Genomic DNA, 15,179 nt, shown 5'->3' with positions numbered 1-15,179 from the left:
CCACACAAAACTCTCACACAGATATAAGAGATTTATGGATTAGAACGCAGTTCAAGAACATAATTCTAATGATACAGCTTGATGTTATTTCATATAAAAATGTGTTTAATGAAACCTATATCAGTATGTTGAATTCCAACATTGATTATAGTGATCATTTGAGATGCATTCTCACCAAAAAAGCTGGGTTCTTTAATGCTTTTAAAAATTGCTGATTCCCAGTGATGATTTCAATCAACATTCTTGCTAGTGTCCAGCTAACTCTCCCATGCATTTCTTGTAAGAAGAAAATGACACCATCCACACATGCTTGTGGCCTACGCATACTAACTTAAAACCACAAACACCAAAAATATATCTTGAAGTTTATTCAGAGTTCCCTGGGATTTTTTTTTCATTAAATTGGAAGAACTTGACCATAAGCAATCACCAAGGTCACCAAAATCCAGGACATTGACTAGAAGTCCTACTAAGAACACGTTTTTTAAAAACAGTCCTTGGAAAGCAGAAAATCCCTGGTTTGCTCTCACAGAATAAAAGATTCTACCTCAGGCAAAAGATCTCTACTATTTGTAAATGGGTGCAGATGACAACAGAATTCAACTCCAGATTAAATCTGCTTGTAGTATTTGACTAAGGTATCTTTAAGTCTTTCAATTCTATTGCAGAATGTTTGAGAAATCAGAAATTTAAAAAAAGAACTGCAAAATTTCATGAAACGTACTAATGAAATTGCTCTGTGAGCATGAAGTTGAATTGTATGCTTTTGTTTATTTGGCTATAATTTCATGAATGATTTTCACAAGAAAATCCAAATCCAAATTCATTATTGTAGTTGAATAATAATAGAACTTACTATCTTTTCAAAATATTTTTAGAAATGAAACTTCTTTTATGAAAAGGTGGTATTCTTTAATAATCTTCTACCTTGGGGTAGACAAGGTTAAATTTTATTTGTGTAGGTATGAATTATTTCCTTGTTAGTTTAAAAAACAATCACTCCTTATGTTAGAATAAAGTTTTACTTTTTTAAGATGCGTGTTATTAGTGTCTGTCTCCACACTACACAAACTCAGCCATATTTTATTTGAAAATGCCAGTAGGTAAATTAAGCCTGGTAGAGAAGAAAAAGTTGAAATAGATATATTGAATTAAATAAATGCCATAAATTATTTCTTTTTGTAACCTCTATTTAAATCATTCTTAGTAGACTGTTCATGTGGAAAAAAATAACCTAAGGTCCAATTCTCCAGGTGTGAACACTGAGGATTTCTATTTAAGTGAGTTAACGGGTATTTTAGCTCCAACGTATTTGTACACATACCAGAAGTGAGAATACAGTAAGACTGATACTTGGGCCTGCACAGAGGATTATTCCTGCATTAAGCATTATATTTCACATCTGAGGTTCTTTCTTAGACACTAGGAAAAATATGTGGACTCAGGCAAAGTCATAGAGGAATCCAAAACTGCCTGCAAGACCTTCTTATCTCATTATTTCTTTGACTTTTCCCCCTCTGGAGGCAGTCTACCTTTGATCTACAGATTCTGGTACTGTCAGGTTTTGTTCATCTTTGGTTAATCTACACCCTATAAAAATTCTGACCACACAGTTCCCATTATGCTTTTGGTGCCTCTGTATTTTAGAGTAGACCAAAGCTGTAAGGTCAAGAAACAACTCTGCAATGGTACAATATCAGGTCTTCAAAATTTCAGGGATATTTGGTGATGGTGGTATAGTATGTTAGAGGACTTATCCATTGCTCTTACCACCAAGACCTTGCTTTACCACCATTAGGAAGTATTTAATTAAAACTAATACTCTTCCTTCTGCTCTGTGAAAAGTCAACCCATTTTTTGGTTGGAAGCAATTTTTAAAGAAGCTGAAAGTAAGTTCCCCACCCTCCCAACAGTATTGTTTACCTATAAGGAGTTGAGCTTGGACAATATATTTCAGTGAACTAAATTCAGTTAAAGTAACAAATTTATAAAAATGTTGATACATATAAGCACTTATGGAAATGCTGATTTTCTTTTTTCTGATCTCAGCAATCTGAAAAAGTAAATTTATAAATATACTCAGAGTAACTAAACAAGCAATGAGGAATAAATATAATTAGTGATCTGGTGAGGCATATTTCCTGGCAGTTAGCAATGGACCTAGAAACGGTATCCTAATAACATATTATAATTATAATTAAAACATGATGTGAAATAATTTAAAAAAATTAAAGTCTTTGTTCTCCAGCTTTGAATATACACACCAAATGTGTGGCAAAAAAGAAATGTTGGTCTTTCGATTATTTCAGCATTTGGTATAAAAGTGATTAACTGGATAGTGTCATTACCTTAATTCTCCAGTTTGTACTTGTGGAAAAGAATCTCAAAAGGGACCAAATTATCAGTTTATTTCCTAGAGATATTCCCTCAGAGTTCATGGATCAACAAGAAAATAGTGTCTTTTTAGTGTTCAAGGTGAAATAGAAGGGATTAGAGAGAAGTTGTTAAATTTAACTACACATATATAGAGAAAAAAACCTAATGGCTGAAATTGTGGGACTCTTCTTCGGTGTTCCCACCTCTCAGGATCTTTGAGGAAGACATGTCAATAGGAAAACTACAGAGTGGAACAACAAAGCAACTTATAATACAGCGAAAAAATAAAATGATGCGATGGGAAAGTCTGACCTGCTAATTTATGATTTAATGAGTCAAAAAACATTGAACTCTGAACTTTAGTGACATTAGAAATATTTGATAATAGACATATACTGCAAATCAAATGTATTTGGACATATTAATACAGTTTACATACATTCATTTGAAAAATGAAAGATTAACATTAAAAATTTAAAGACCTTAATGTTAGAACATTTTAAATGTTTTTATGTTATTTAAATATAATCCAACTTTGAGGACAATAAGTAGTAAAGTTTTAAATAATGAGAAATCATTATAATCCACAAGGCCATTCATGTGTAATGGAGAATTTAGGATTTTAGGGGGAAAAACATCTAAGAATGGTATAAGGTACTAATAGAGAAGTTAGGAACAACTTATATAGCAGTGATAACAATGGAATTTACTTATATTGCTTTTCTTTTTAATTTGAACAATGGGTAATGTTCTAGTTCAGTGGGCAATTATGATTTTAAAAAATTAGACTTCCAAGAAAGGTAATAGTCTATTTTAAAAATGCAGGTTTTATGAAAGACAAAAATTTCTTTTACAATGCATTTAAAGATTATACTGACTGAAATGGAAAGAAACGTATTACTGCCTTGTTTTTCATTAATCAGAATCATATTCTTATAACTTCCTAGATAACTATGCTTCTTAATGAATATAATTAATCAACATCCATAGAGTAATATTTTAGAGTGGTTTCATGCTGAAGAAAAATGCAGAAATTCTAATGCAATAATTTCCCTATTTTGCCAGCCAACAGGGTAGAAAAGAAAAAAAAAGATCAGTCAGAAGGAATGTAGTAGGTACATTTTAATTACTATATAAAACTTCCTTTACCTACTGTTTATAAATAACTATTACTATCTTATGACCTGATTTAAAAGAGTTGTATAAACTATCATCCAGTTTCTCCAAGAAGTATGAGTGTAACTTTTAAATAGAAGATTACATCTCAAAATGAAACCTCTCATTTTCATCTCTATCCATATTTTGGCTTGAAATAACTTGTGTTTTTTTGTAATTATGCTTTAAATGTTTACAAAATTAAGGCCGAGTTCTTTATCATTTGGGTTTTAGTTATAGTAACTTACAGATTTCATCACAATTAAGCCTATTAGGATAAGCTGTGAAGAGATAATTTCACAAACCAATTTTCAAAAGCATACAAAGATTAATCCATATGCTGCTGAGATGAGGCACAATAAAGAAGCATTACTGAGATAATCTATGGCTAAAATGATGGTGTATGACTTATGATTAAGCTTCATTACCTGCAGAGCAAGGGGCTTCCATCTCATATTTTTCAGTAAAGCTGGTGCTGAGGTAAGCATGCTCTGAGGTCGCTTTTTCAAAGTTAAGATAACACCACTCGGGTCCTCTCGTAGTGCATTCACCAAATTTTTCAACTGCCACCCCACCTGGTAACCAGCAAAATCATTACAATAAAATTGAGGTACAGTATTCAAAGATTTAATGTTCTCCCCCTTTAATAAGATTAGTAAAAAAAAAAAGAAAGAAAGAAAATCACATAATTGGTGTACCATCCTATCAATTTTCAGGAGATATATACTCAAAAAAGAAATTTTATCTTTGAATTGATTAACCATGTTATTGCATTAGAGTCCATATTATTATGAGATAACATAATGGACATTTACCATGTCAAAGCAGAGACTAAAACGGTATCCTACCAATGGAGTAATTTAGAGTTTAAAGAAATTATGTCATCATTAATGCTGTGCAAGGCTTAGATCCAAGCTCTGTTCACAAGTACAATTCAAAAATCCACATGCTTGAAAACAAGGATTTGGCAATGTCCTGAGCTTGCAAGCTATACCACATGCTTTCTCATCACCATCTTTTAGAGATATGTGCTACAAGTCTCTCTAAATTAGATTGACTTTATACTACTGAGAGCTGGTACTGACAAAGCAAGGCAACATTCTGATGCATAGAAGACAGCATCAATAAAATTAACCTTTTACCACGCTATGATAGAAGAAAAAATGACAACGTAACACTATTCCCATGCAGCAGCTATTGGAAATGTGTTCCCAACGACCCTATAAACTTAAAATACAATGTGCTGAATTTAATGAAGCCATTCTATTTGAGTATCACCTCAAAACGTATTGCATAATTAAACCCAAGTACTTAATAAATGTCCTGAAACCTGGCTCAACTGTTTCCCGTGTTAAATTGCTTCACTCATCATCCTTTTAAGCTTTTGAACATAGAATAATGTATTAGTTTGCCTGAAGATGGACTAGTTATGCAGTTATCAGGTAACTGAAATCCTCTATGCTTTAAAGCACATTAAAAATAGCTATTATTCTAAGATTTAAAAAAACCACATTTCACACTTAAGAGCAAGAAGAACCTTTTTTCCCAACTCTAATGGATTAGAATTTTCCAGGATGTTATATAAATACATTGTATCAAAATTTATCCTGGATTACAAGCAGGATTTAACAAACGGTCTGAACAGTAATCTAGTTTCTTCCTAGGCACCCAAGTGCAAGGGAATGGGTGCCCTTGTCTGTTATTCATCATGTTTTTGCCTGAAAGATAATGATCAAGCTGAAAAGAATAAGCACTTCCACTGAAAGAATCACAGATCCTGAGACTATGATGAAGAGGTACTCTGGACTGCAGCCGCTGCGGGATAATAGGAGACGGTGGTTTATATAATGCGTGGGCATTCATTTAAATCATAACCTCTACTGCAGCTGAAAGGAGTGATGGTGAAGAGAAAAAGTCAGGACAAAAAGAAGTGAGATGCTACAATGCTTAGAAACTCAGGGGTCCCAGATATGAATCAAAATGATCATTTTGATACTTGCCGAACACGAATAAGAGGCTTTCAGTTAAAAAAAAATCACATTAATGCAGGTAACTAAAGTAATGAAACTCTTCAAATGTCTCCCATTACATGTAAGTGGGAATTATTATGTGCCCAAAGGTGTATTACATTGAGTCTGATTCCTCTGATAGCAAAGCAGTGTTTCTGCAGCCATTTCTATAAGCCAAGAGTCAAAGCGAATTGAATTCAAATCCAAGTGTTCATTTTGCTTGCCAAAAAAATATGTGAGCAGATTTCTGAGTTCAAGGTTTGGAGGAGAAAACATGCTGTTTATACGAAGAGTTTATGAACAACTTATTAATGATAACCACATTTTAGCATTTATTTTATTTATTCAAATAATTACTAACTACACTAAAACAGCCAATATGATGGCCATCTTTTTCTTTCAGCATATGTATTCTCGGCAATGAATTACATATTTCTATCCACCAATTTCTTTCCATTTTTTTCTGATGTGATCATTGTGCCTAGTTGGGAATTTCTAAGGCTAGATGGTGTTTTCCCATATAATGTTCGCTGCAATCTGATTCATCCTGTTCTTTCATATTTATGCTCTTTTTGAATATGTAATCTCAAAAAATAGAATTGTTTTTCCATGAGAAAGAATTGTTTTTTGATGAGAAAGTAGTAATTTGGTTAGATTTTAATTTTATAGCTGTATGTTATTTAATTCAGAAAAGTATGTAATTCTACTATTTTTTCCAGTTTTCTTTTTTTTTCCAAGTTTTTATTTAAATCCAGTTAGTTACCATATATAGTGTAATATTAATTTCAGGTGTACAATTTAGTGATTCAACACTTACATGCAACACAAGTTTTACTATTTATCAATCAGCCTTTCCACTCTCACTGACATAACATTAGCAATATTTTAAATAAAAGTAAGCAAATATCCATGAAGACGCATATAAAGTATGTACCTTTGATTCCCCAATTCTACTTCCACTACCATAAGGAAATGATTTGGATAAAAGTAGAGATAAATGTGCAACATGTGTGTCACATTAAAACTGTACATTATGTAACTGTTCATTATTAGTAAGGGATATAAAAATTGTTGTGTGGGAAAAAAGGAAGTTCCAAAATAGCAAATGTAACTCAACTCTACGTTTGTAAAAAATTTTTATATAAATATATAAAACATAGAGATATACAACATCATGAGCAGTGGTTATGCTAAAAGGGAGTAAGAACTACAGTATATATTTTCTTCTTTATATTTCTATTTCCTGAACTTTTAGTGATAAACACGTTATTCTTATAAACAACAAAATCAACTAAATAAATGGACTTAGTCCATGAATAGTAATATTCCAGTTAGAAAATCATGAATTTTATGAATTACTTAATGAGGACAGTTTGTTATGTAGGGACAATTTCCACAAAAAGTTTAGAACCAGAAAGACAACACTACTTAAAACAGTAAAAGGTGGTGATGGAGGAATCACATCTTCTCTGTTAATTATACTTTCAGATGATTAGCAAAAAAAATTTACTACTCAGCTGTGCTTAATAAGTCAAGAACTGTATTATCTATTGATTTTTGGTTTAATGAATGATTTCAGTAGATATTTAAGTGTTAAATCAGGTTCACATATTAATCACTAAATGGGAATGAAGCTGGCTGAGCAATTCACAGCCTATATGTGACATTTTTCTCAATAACAAAGGTAGGTTTTAGCTGTATCAGTCCCATCCAGGGCTTGTACACTCCTAAACAGCAACCGGATCACGTCTCTCAAATAGTCCTTTCCCTTAGACCTATCTCAAACTCTCTAATTTGGTTCATTTGTTCATTAGTTTCTATCTTGTCTACTGTATATAATTCTTAACAATTGTATCCATTTATTGAGTTGTACCATGTTCTATTCAAGGGCAAATATGACATGGTACTAAAGCTCCAGGAAAAATGATTCCTAGCTTTGGTTCTGTGATATCCTAATGTATCTTCAGCCATATAATATAAGTGTAGTGAATTCTTGAAATTAATTTATTTCTCTTTAACTGTTATTGAGATACTTATGGTTGACGGATTATAGGGCAACATGGGTAACTGGTATCATAAAGAGGCAAGTACGTGAATTAGAACTTCATGTGAAAATAAGCAAAATAATCATTTTCCAAGGATTAGCTTTCCATTTTCCCATTTGTTTCTGCCTATAGTTTTAAAATATTGTGTGACAGACCCGAATTAGAAACCATGTAAGGATATAAAAGTAATTTTAAAAAAATGATTGTCAAGTATTCTTTACATTGGCTGCAATAAAAGCTTTTCTGTGGTAGAAGATAGAGGGAGATTTGAAAGAAGGAAGAAGGGAACCTAGTGGTGGCTAACCTAAGAGGTTAATCCGCTAATATGGGAAGTAATTAAATAAGGTACAAAATTTCAAAAGATAATGGGTTAAGGATACATATGAAGAAAAATATTCTAATAATCAAAGACATCCAAAAAAGAATCAGCTGGCTTATGAAATAGTGAGCTCAATACCAAAAGAGATGTTTTAATATACTTGCAGAGGCTAAATGATTACAATAGATTTCCAATGTCATGATACATTCCAACTGTAATACACAGAATGGGTAGGAAAATGCAAATAGATGATACAACAGATTAGGTCCTGGTACATTTCTGATTGCTTGTTCTCTATCTTTTCTTCCTCCTCACAACCGATACATGCAGGTGTTTGCCCTAGGCTAACTGTTAGACTCCTTTCTAAAATTGCATGCTGTCTTCCTACAAGGGTCTCTTCCCAGAGCTTCCACTACCAACTTTGGGTATATGACTCTCAAATCTAATCATCCTTGCTTTCTAGAAGAACTCTAGTGACATACTTCCAACAGTTCAGTTCATCCATACTAATAATAATCAAGCATCAATCAAGCAAGAATAATTCACTACGCTATATTCTTCATAACTATATTATGTTGCTTTTCTTTGTATTTCCATTCTTAACATCTGTATGAGGGAAACTATTAAACCCATTTCACATGTGAAGAAACTGAAGCAAAAAGAGATTCAAAGTTTTCTCTGCCAGTATTACGAATTTGGCTAAGTGGCAAAGCCAGAATCCATATTCAGCTGTTTAATTCTAAAGCACAAAGCATTACCAGAGCAAGCATGCACCACCCTCTATAAATATCCCATTGGTAATTCGAATAAATCCAACATTTTGAAAATCAAACTCATTATCTCCCTGCTCTCATTCAACATCAATAAAAAACATCACTGTCTCAAATTTGGAGCACAGGGTCACCTACGACCACTTCTCCTCTTTTTAATCCACTTGTCCTAAAGAACAGATTCTAGCAACTAATGTCTCTTCTTACTGTCTTAGTTCTGGCTTGCTTTACCTGATTGCTAGACTTTAAAAATAGAGTCCTAACTGGTCTTTCTGCCTCTAGTCTTTTGTAGCTCCGAAATACTGCTACAGTGAGAAAGTGTTCTTCCCCTAAAAACCTTTGAAAAGGTCTCTGAAGGTCCAACTAAAGAATCACTTCCTCAAATAGTTCCTTCGTCCATATGGCCACGGGGGTCTAGTCTCTCTTTAATGTGCTTCTCAAACTTTAGCATGTGTAGAATCACCTAGAAAGCTTGTTAAAACAGATTGCTGTGTTTTAACCTTTTTTTTTTTTGGACTCGTGTCCATGTCCAGAATATTTTAGGTGCTTAATGTTTTTAAGATTAACTATAATAACTTACAGTTTATTTATCATGTACCTTCCATGCAGTATGCATGTAATGGTGCATACATCAGCCTGACCCTCGTTAAAGAGCATAGTGAGCAGCGGGAAACATTTATGATAAAGAGAAGAACCTCAATATAGGATGAATAGAGGGTGCAGTGGGAGCCCCGAAAAGGGGCATCTAACCCATCCTTGCGGATTAAGGAAAGGCTTCCTATTGCCATAAGCTGAATTTCTTAGGAGGTCAACAGGTGAAGGGGATGTGGAATTTGAGGGAGTGGAGAAAGGCGTGAGACAAAGTATCACTGTTTTGAGAAACTTTCAGTTCTATACGGGTGGAAGAGGTGGTGGATTTAAGTATACACTCTCCTCAACACTGCTTTCTTCCTCAGGCATGTCTCTGCAAAAGCACTCTTCCTTCTGCTTACAATTTTTCTCCCACCTACAGAATCTTCATTTATTTAATCTTTATATTTAATATTTGTTAAAAACTTGACTAGTGACATCATATGGTGACATGAGAATGTAAGGGTTTCAGAGACAATAAAGTGCCTTGAAACTCCAATGGGAGTTTAGTTTAGTACGTAAAACCAAGATGTATTAAATTTTTCTCTAAATGCATATACTTGATGATACTAAAGCTATAATAGACTTTCTTTACCCTAAATTACCAAATAAACTTTCTTATACATGAACATTTGAAAAAAGTAGTATTTGCATCTTGGATACTCCAGGCCTAAAGTCATAGTGATGCGATTATGAAAAGGAATATAACAGTGGATAAAGTTCCCATTTGTCATAGAAAGACTGCTTTATCATACACATTATATAAACACTTTTAAGGTTTTTTTTTTAACCAGAAAACTGTTTTAAAGTGGTTGTAAGTAGGCCAAGTTTCTCTTTCTCAACATTTATTAGAATATTTCATTCATATTAAGTTCATGGGCTAGAATGAATCTTTTAAAAATCACCATACGTACCTTATACAAATTATGTATTATTAGATATAGATAATATCTTTTTCACATATGTTGGACTACTAATATTATCTTCCTGACTGTCCAAAGTAGCACAAGCCAGTGTCTCTAAGCAATGGCAAGTTAGATGTACTTGCCAACTTGCACACTGAAATGTATTTTACATACAACACAAACCAGATTAAATTTCCCAAAAGTCTTTAAGGTATCACAAGTATTAAAAGCCAGAGGTTCTGCTTTCTTGTAGGTGGGGCTTGTAATTCCTTGGGTGAAGGGCAACATAAGTGGCAGGTCCCTGGACAATGAGTTGCCCAGATTAGGTGCACAAGGGGCTTTGGGGTTGGTGCTGAAGAGATGAGTGGCTTCCTTTCCTCTTGGTACATAGTGGGAAGAAGTAGTCTCTGACCCCTTTAGGACATGCCCTAGCCTAGCTGATTCCCAAACATCTGGTGAATTATTTGACCAACATATAAAAAGAAACTCTACACTGTGGTCCCAAGAAGCCAAAGTTAAAATAAGCATAAAGGTAAGAATTTAAGCCTATCAACCCAAAACTGCTTTACCTTTGTCACAGTTGTATTTGGAGTTACAAGAAAGCATCTCTATGCCTAGTCAGGAAGATAGGACATTTCTTAAACTATTTTTAAAGTTATTATCCTTCACAACACAAAGTAACAGATTCATCAACATTTATACATGCTCCTGTGTATACACACACTCTTACCCACAAGTTGTATAAATTATACCTCTTCACAAATGAAATTTCAGAGACTTGAGGTGTGCCTATATGAATGTCTAATGACATGAGCCATGCTACACCCAAATGTCCTTTTACTCTTCTTAAAAGCACTTTAGAGACTTAACTCAATACACAATCTACCATGCTGAGACTAATGACACTATGTCTTTACCAAATCTTTTGTTGCTGTGATATTTATTATAATGTTCTATTCCTTCACATTACTAAAAAGATATTGATATATCTAATAAATTCAACATATTTATATCCGTGACTGCCTCTTTCTTTAGTAAAACAAGCTATGTGAAAGAAATGTCATAGTTATAAACATTTTAGAAGTAAAGAATTTGGATACACAATATCTTTCAAAGATCCTAGAACTATAAACCTTGAGTACCAATCTAGAAACTTCGCCTTCACTTAAATTTATTTTCTTCACAAAATATTAATGAGAAGGTCTTACAATTTTAAATTATAGTATATTTGGAGGTATCCTAATTCTGTTCTTCCATTCATTTACTGAGTAGAAACAGAGGTTTGCCCACGGTTCAAATATAAGTGAATATAAGCTGAAGGGTATGCATTTGGTTAAGTAACTACACACAAAAAATGATTTTAAATTCTAGCATGAAGTAATTTAAGTAGGTAATTCACAGTATTCAGAAATGCCCTAAGGGGGCGCCTGGGTGGCACAGCGGTTAAGCGTCTGCCTTCGGCTCAGGGCGTGATCCCGGCGTTATGGGATCGAGCCCCATGTCAGGCTCCTCTGCTATGAGCCTGCTTCTTCCTCTCCCACTCCCCCTGCTTGTGTTCCCTCTATCGCTGGCTGTCTCTATCTCTGTCAAATAAATAAATAAAATCTTTAAAAAAAAAAAAAAAGAAATGCCCTAAGGTATAATTTTATATAAAACCTTAGTATTGATATTTTTACAAACATTAGTTTAGAAAAGGCAATCTTGGGAGAAGAGAAACGGAACAAGCATTTGAAAAGAAAGAATATGGGAATTAAAAATTTTATTTTCATTAGGGGAAAACCCCCCACAATTTTACATCTTTATTCATTGAACAACTCTACATCTCACATCCTCCTTAACTTTAAAAGGCACTTATCCAGTGAAATAAGAGGATGCCAAGGCATCTGTTTTTTAAGGTATTTGTTTTTTCTGTGGCTTAATTTTACTCTAAAACTTGGACAATGTTGAGTGGCTCACAATTTGATTTACATGTATGTTTTTATACTTAATATTTTCATGTGAATTTCAGAGAGTCATTTATACAATGTGCGTATTATATTTAAAGAGAAAGCACAGAAAACATAGTTTCTTACTGCTATAGAATGAACAAGTAGTCCAAGACAGAAAGCCAACTTGAGGACTACAATAAACTAGTACTTTTACCTACTGCACCACCTTCCTGGAGTCTTTTCCTCCATAACCAACAAGTTCTGTAGAACTACATCAGAATTTCTTGATTGGCTCATGGGGCAGGTCGTGGGAGGAAGAAAACAGTCATCATTTTTCTCCTTTACATTTTATGACTCACCCACATAGTTTTCACCAAAAGTGATACATTTACATATCCTGTTACTTGCATCATCTCCTGTTATCTATCACATATCCTAACTGCAGCCTTTCTATCACTGGTGTCTCTGCTTCTGTGGCTGGCTGATTCAAAAACTGTGGGTACAGTTTAGCATTTTGAGTATACAGCTCTCTTTCCGTTCTTCCATTTCCACAAGGTATTTGGTACTGTTGTGGTCTCTGAAGGCCAAAGGTTTATTCTGGAGGCTTAATGGTTTACATTTGTATATGCTATAGAAAACTGAATCAAAGCCAATGTTATTTTTATTTCATTCCAAAACATAAAATTGAGTGAATTTGAAAGCCTCTGCTAGAGAAAGATGGAAGAAGACAATCACATTATAGCAAAAGGCTTTTGGGGAGAATCTTTGATCATGCCACAGAACCTCATCCCCCCCAAAATCAAGAACATATTTTAAAAGAAGCATAATAATACAGGTTTTTAACTAAAAGTTTTAAAGATATTTACATGAGTTAAATTTTAAAACAATTTTGTGTTTACATACTAGGAAATTATTACATTTCAGCCATTCCTTGCTATATTTCATTTCTGTTCTTGCAAAGATACTGGAAATACACATTTTAAAATAAAAAAGAGTCTTAGTCAACAAAACTAAGGGATGAAACAAAGCGTTGTTATCTAAAAATCTATAGCTCCTACTTATAAGAATTCTGAGAAGGTCCAAAAATATCTGTACTTATGAAAAACCATGCTTAATTTAATTTAGGAATCCAAATGGAAAAAATAATTAAAAGTAACCCAAACCCTGCTATTCAAAAAGTGACATGCTTAAAAATGTACAACTTTTGCTATAAATAATGTTTATGATATGATTTACTGTCACATGTTTAACAAAGACATGTTTACTTGAAAATATAAGCAAATACTGCAATAGATGTCTATATGTATCAAAACAAAACCAAAGCATGTGTATATATACATATATATGCTAAATAAACATCATTCTAAGTCCTTATTAATAAAAAATTTAAGAACTTCCATACTGGCTAAAAATACTTTCACTGTAGCAGTTATCTTTAGAAATCATTTTACCAGAAATCCAACAACTCAGACAAAAAAGGTAACTCAATCTCAGCTCCAAATGGGGCCATAACGAACTCTCTTGGACATTTGTTCCAATTAAAAAAATTATTTATTGCCTAGTATTAGAGTAGTAAAATGAGAGAAATGTAGAAGTTATCAGTGGTTACATTGCCTAAATTTTAGCCACCAGGCTGATCAGAATATTAATTTAGTGGATGAAGCCTATATTTGAATCCTAGGGCTAAATAACCTAAAAAGAATTCGAGATTATTACCATTATGTCTTGAATTTCCTGTGTTATGCTGCTCTAATGTGTTTCCCTTTCATGCAATAATTTTTATCTTTTTCAGACTGTTAAATATTATCTACTAATTGCCCACCCCTATTACAGACAGAAAGTGAGTTAGGCAATTGTGACCGGCTGACTTTTTGCCTTTTCCATACAGGCAGGAAAAGGGCTGCAGCTATTGATACTGATTTGCAAATGAGGTGCACACTTAATAAGCCAAAGCAGGTAAGAACATCAGCCAATAGATAATTTGAAACATACAAAATAATCACTTACAAAAAAACCTCTTAAAATTCCATGTAAAATAACTAGATCATATTAACTATCTGTTGGTACCAAAGATGTATATATTCTACTAATAAAAATAAATTGGGAGTAACCATTTTCAAAGGCAGTTACATTTTTCCTGGTGAAGCTAGTAAGAAGTATAGAACTGAGAAAGAAATAAGTCAGGATGTAGAAATCTGCAGAAAAAATAAATTGGTTAATAGCAAGTTACCATTATTAAGGCATCATACAACTTAGTTCCTTTATATAAAGACTTAATATAATAAATTTCAGTTGGTATAGAAAACTCACAAAATATTATATTGGATAATAAAGTAATGAATTGATTTCTCTAAGCAAAATAAAATATTACATAGTTTATATCAGTATGTGGCACTTTGAAACCAGTTTTTTCACGTTCTCATCAAATCTACAATGTTTAATGCAAAATAGAAGAAAAAAACCTATGATAATCTCATAAACTACCTACAACATAAGGTAGAACCTGAAATAAAATATTACTATGAGTAATTGAAATCTATGATGGATTGTTTCCTTTAATTTTTGATAAATGACTCTTCATGATTTTTTTCCCTTCCAAAAGAGAACAATTCACTTCCTGTTTTAGAATACCAATTTCTTAGAACCCTAACAGAGTTATTTAATGGTAATTTCATAATCGTTCATTAAGCAATATGTTAAATGCCATTCTAATATATTCAATCTTTGTACTCCAGCAACATCTTGTGTTTATAGGAATAAGACGTGGGGTACACCAGAAATATTGCCATTTGAGGTCTCAGTTTTCAATATTTTGGGCACAAGGAATTATAAGATAAATACTTCCTCATCTGAGAAGGAAGAACAGAAGAAAACAGGCAAGAATAAAAAAAGTGAACAAAGTGAAGAATGCAGGAGAAACAGTCCAGTGACAAGTGATGACAATAGTAAAGGAAAGGAAAAGAAAATGGAAGTAGAAAAAAAACCCATAAAAAATAAAGACAACAATTCAGTAACTTTAAAAAGAGAGAGAAAGAAAGGGAA

General features: G+C 33.0%; 1 protein-coding gene across 5 annotated transcripts in view; it reads right to left on the bottom strand.

Moving 5' to 3' along the window:
* CNKSR2 (connector enhancer of kinase suppressor of Ras 2) overlaps positions 1-15,179 on the bottom strand; it is a 268,660-nt gene that overhangs the window by 110,116 nt on the left and 143,365 nt on the right. For 3 of the 5 annotated variants that reach the window (XM_002913934.4, XM_002913935.4, XM_019809715.2), the window contains exon 9: positions 3,960-4,106. The exons of the other annotated variants lie outside the window; for them this stretch is intronic. In XM_002913934.4, the coding sequence (XP_002913980.2) occupies positions 3,960-4,106 (147 nt within the window). The remainder of the gene's footprint in view (positions 1-3,959; positions 4,107-15,179) is intronic. 5 annotated transcript variants of the gene reach the window in all.

The sequence above is a fragment of the Ailuropoda melanoleuca genome, chromosome X (assembly GCF_002007445.2).
Source record: "Ailuropoda melanoleuca isolate Jingjing chromosome X, ASM200744v2, whole genome shotgun sequence".
Classification (NCBI taxonomy): domain Eukaryota; kingdom Metazoa; phylum Chordata; class Mammalia; order Carnivora; family Ursidae; genus Ailuropoda; species Ailuropoda melanoleuca.
Note: the sequence above shows the minus strand (reverse complement) of the source record. Positions and strands in the feature narration are given on the sequence as shown.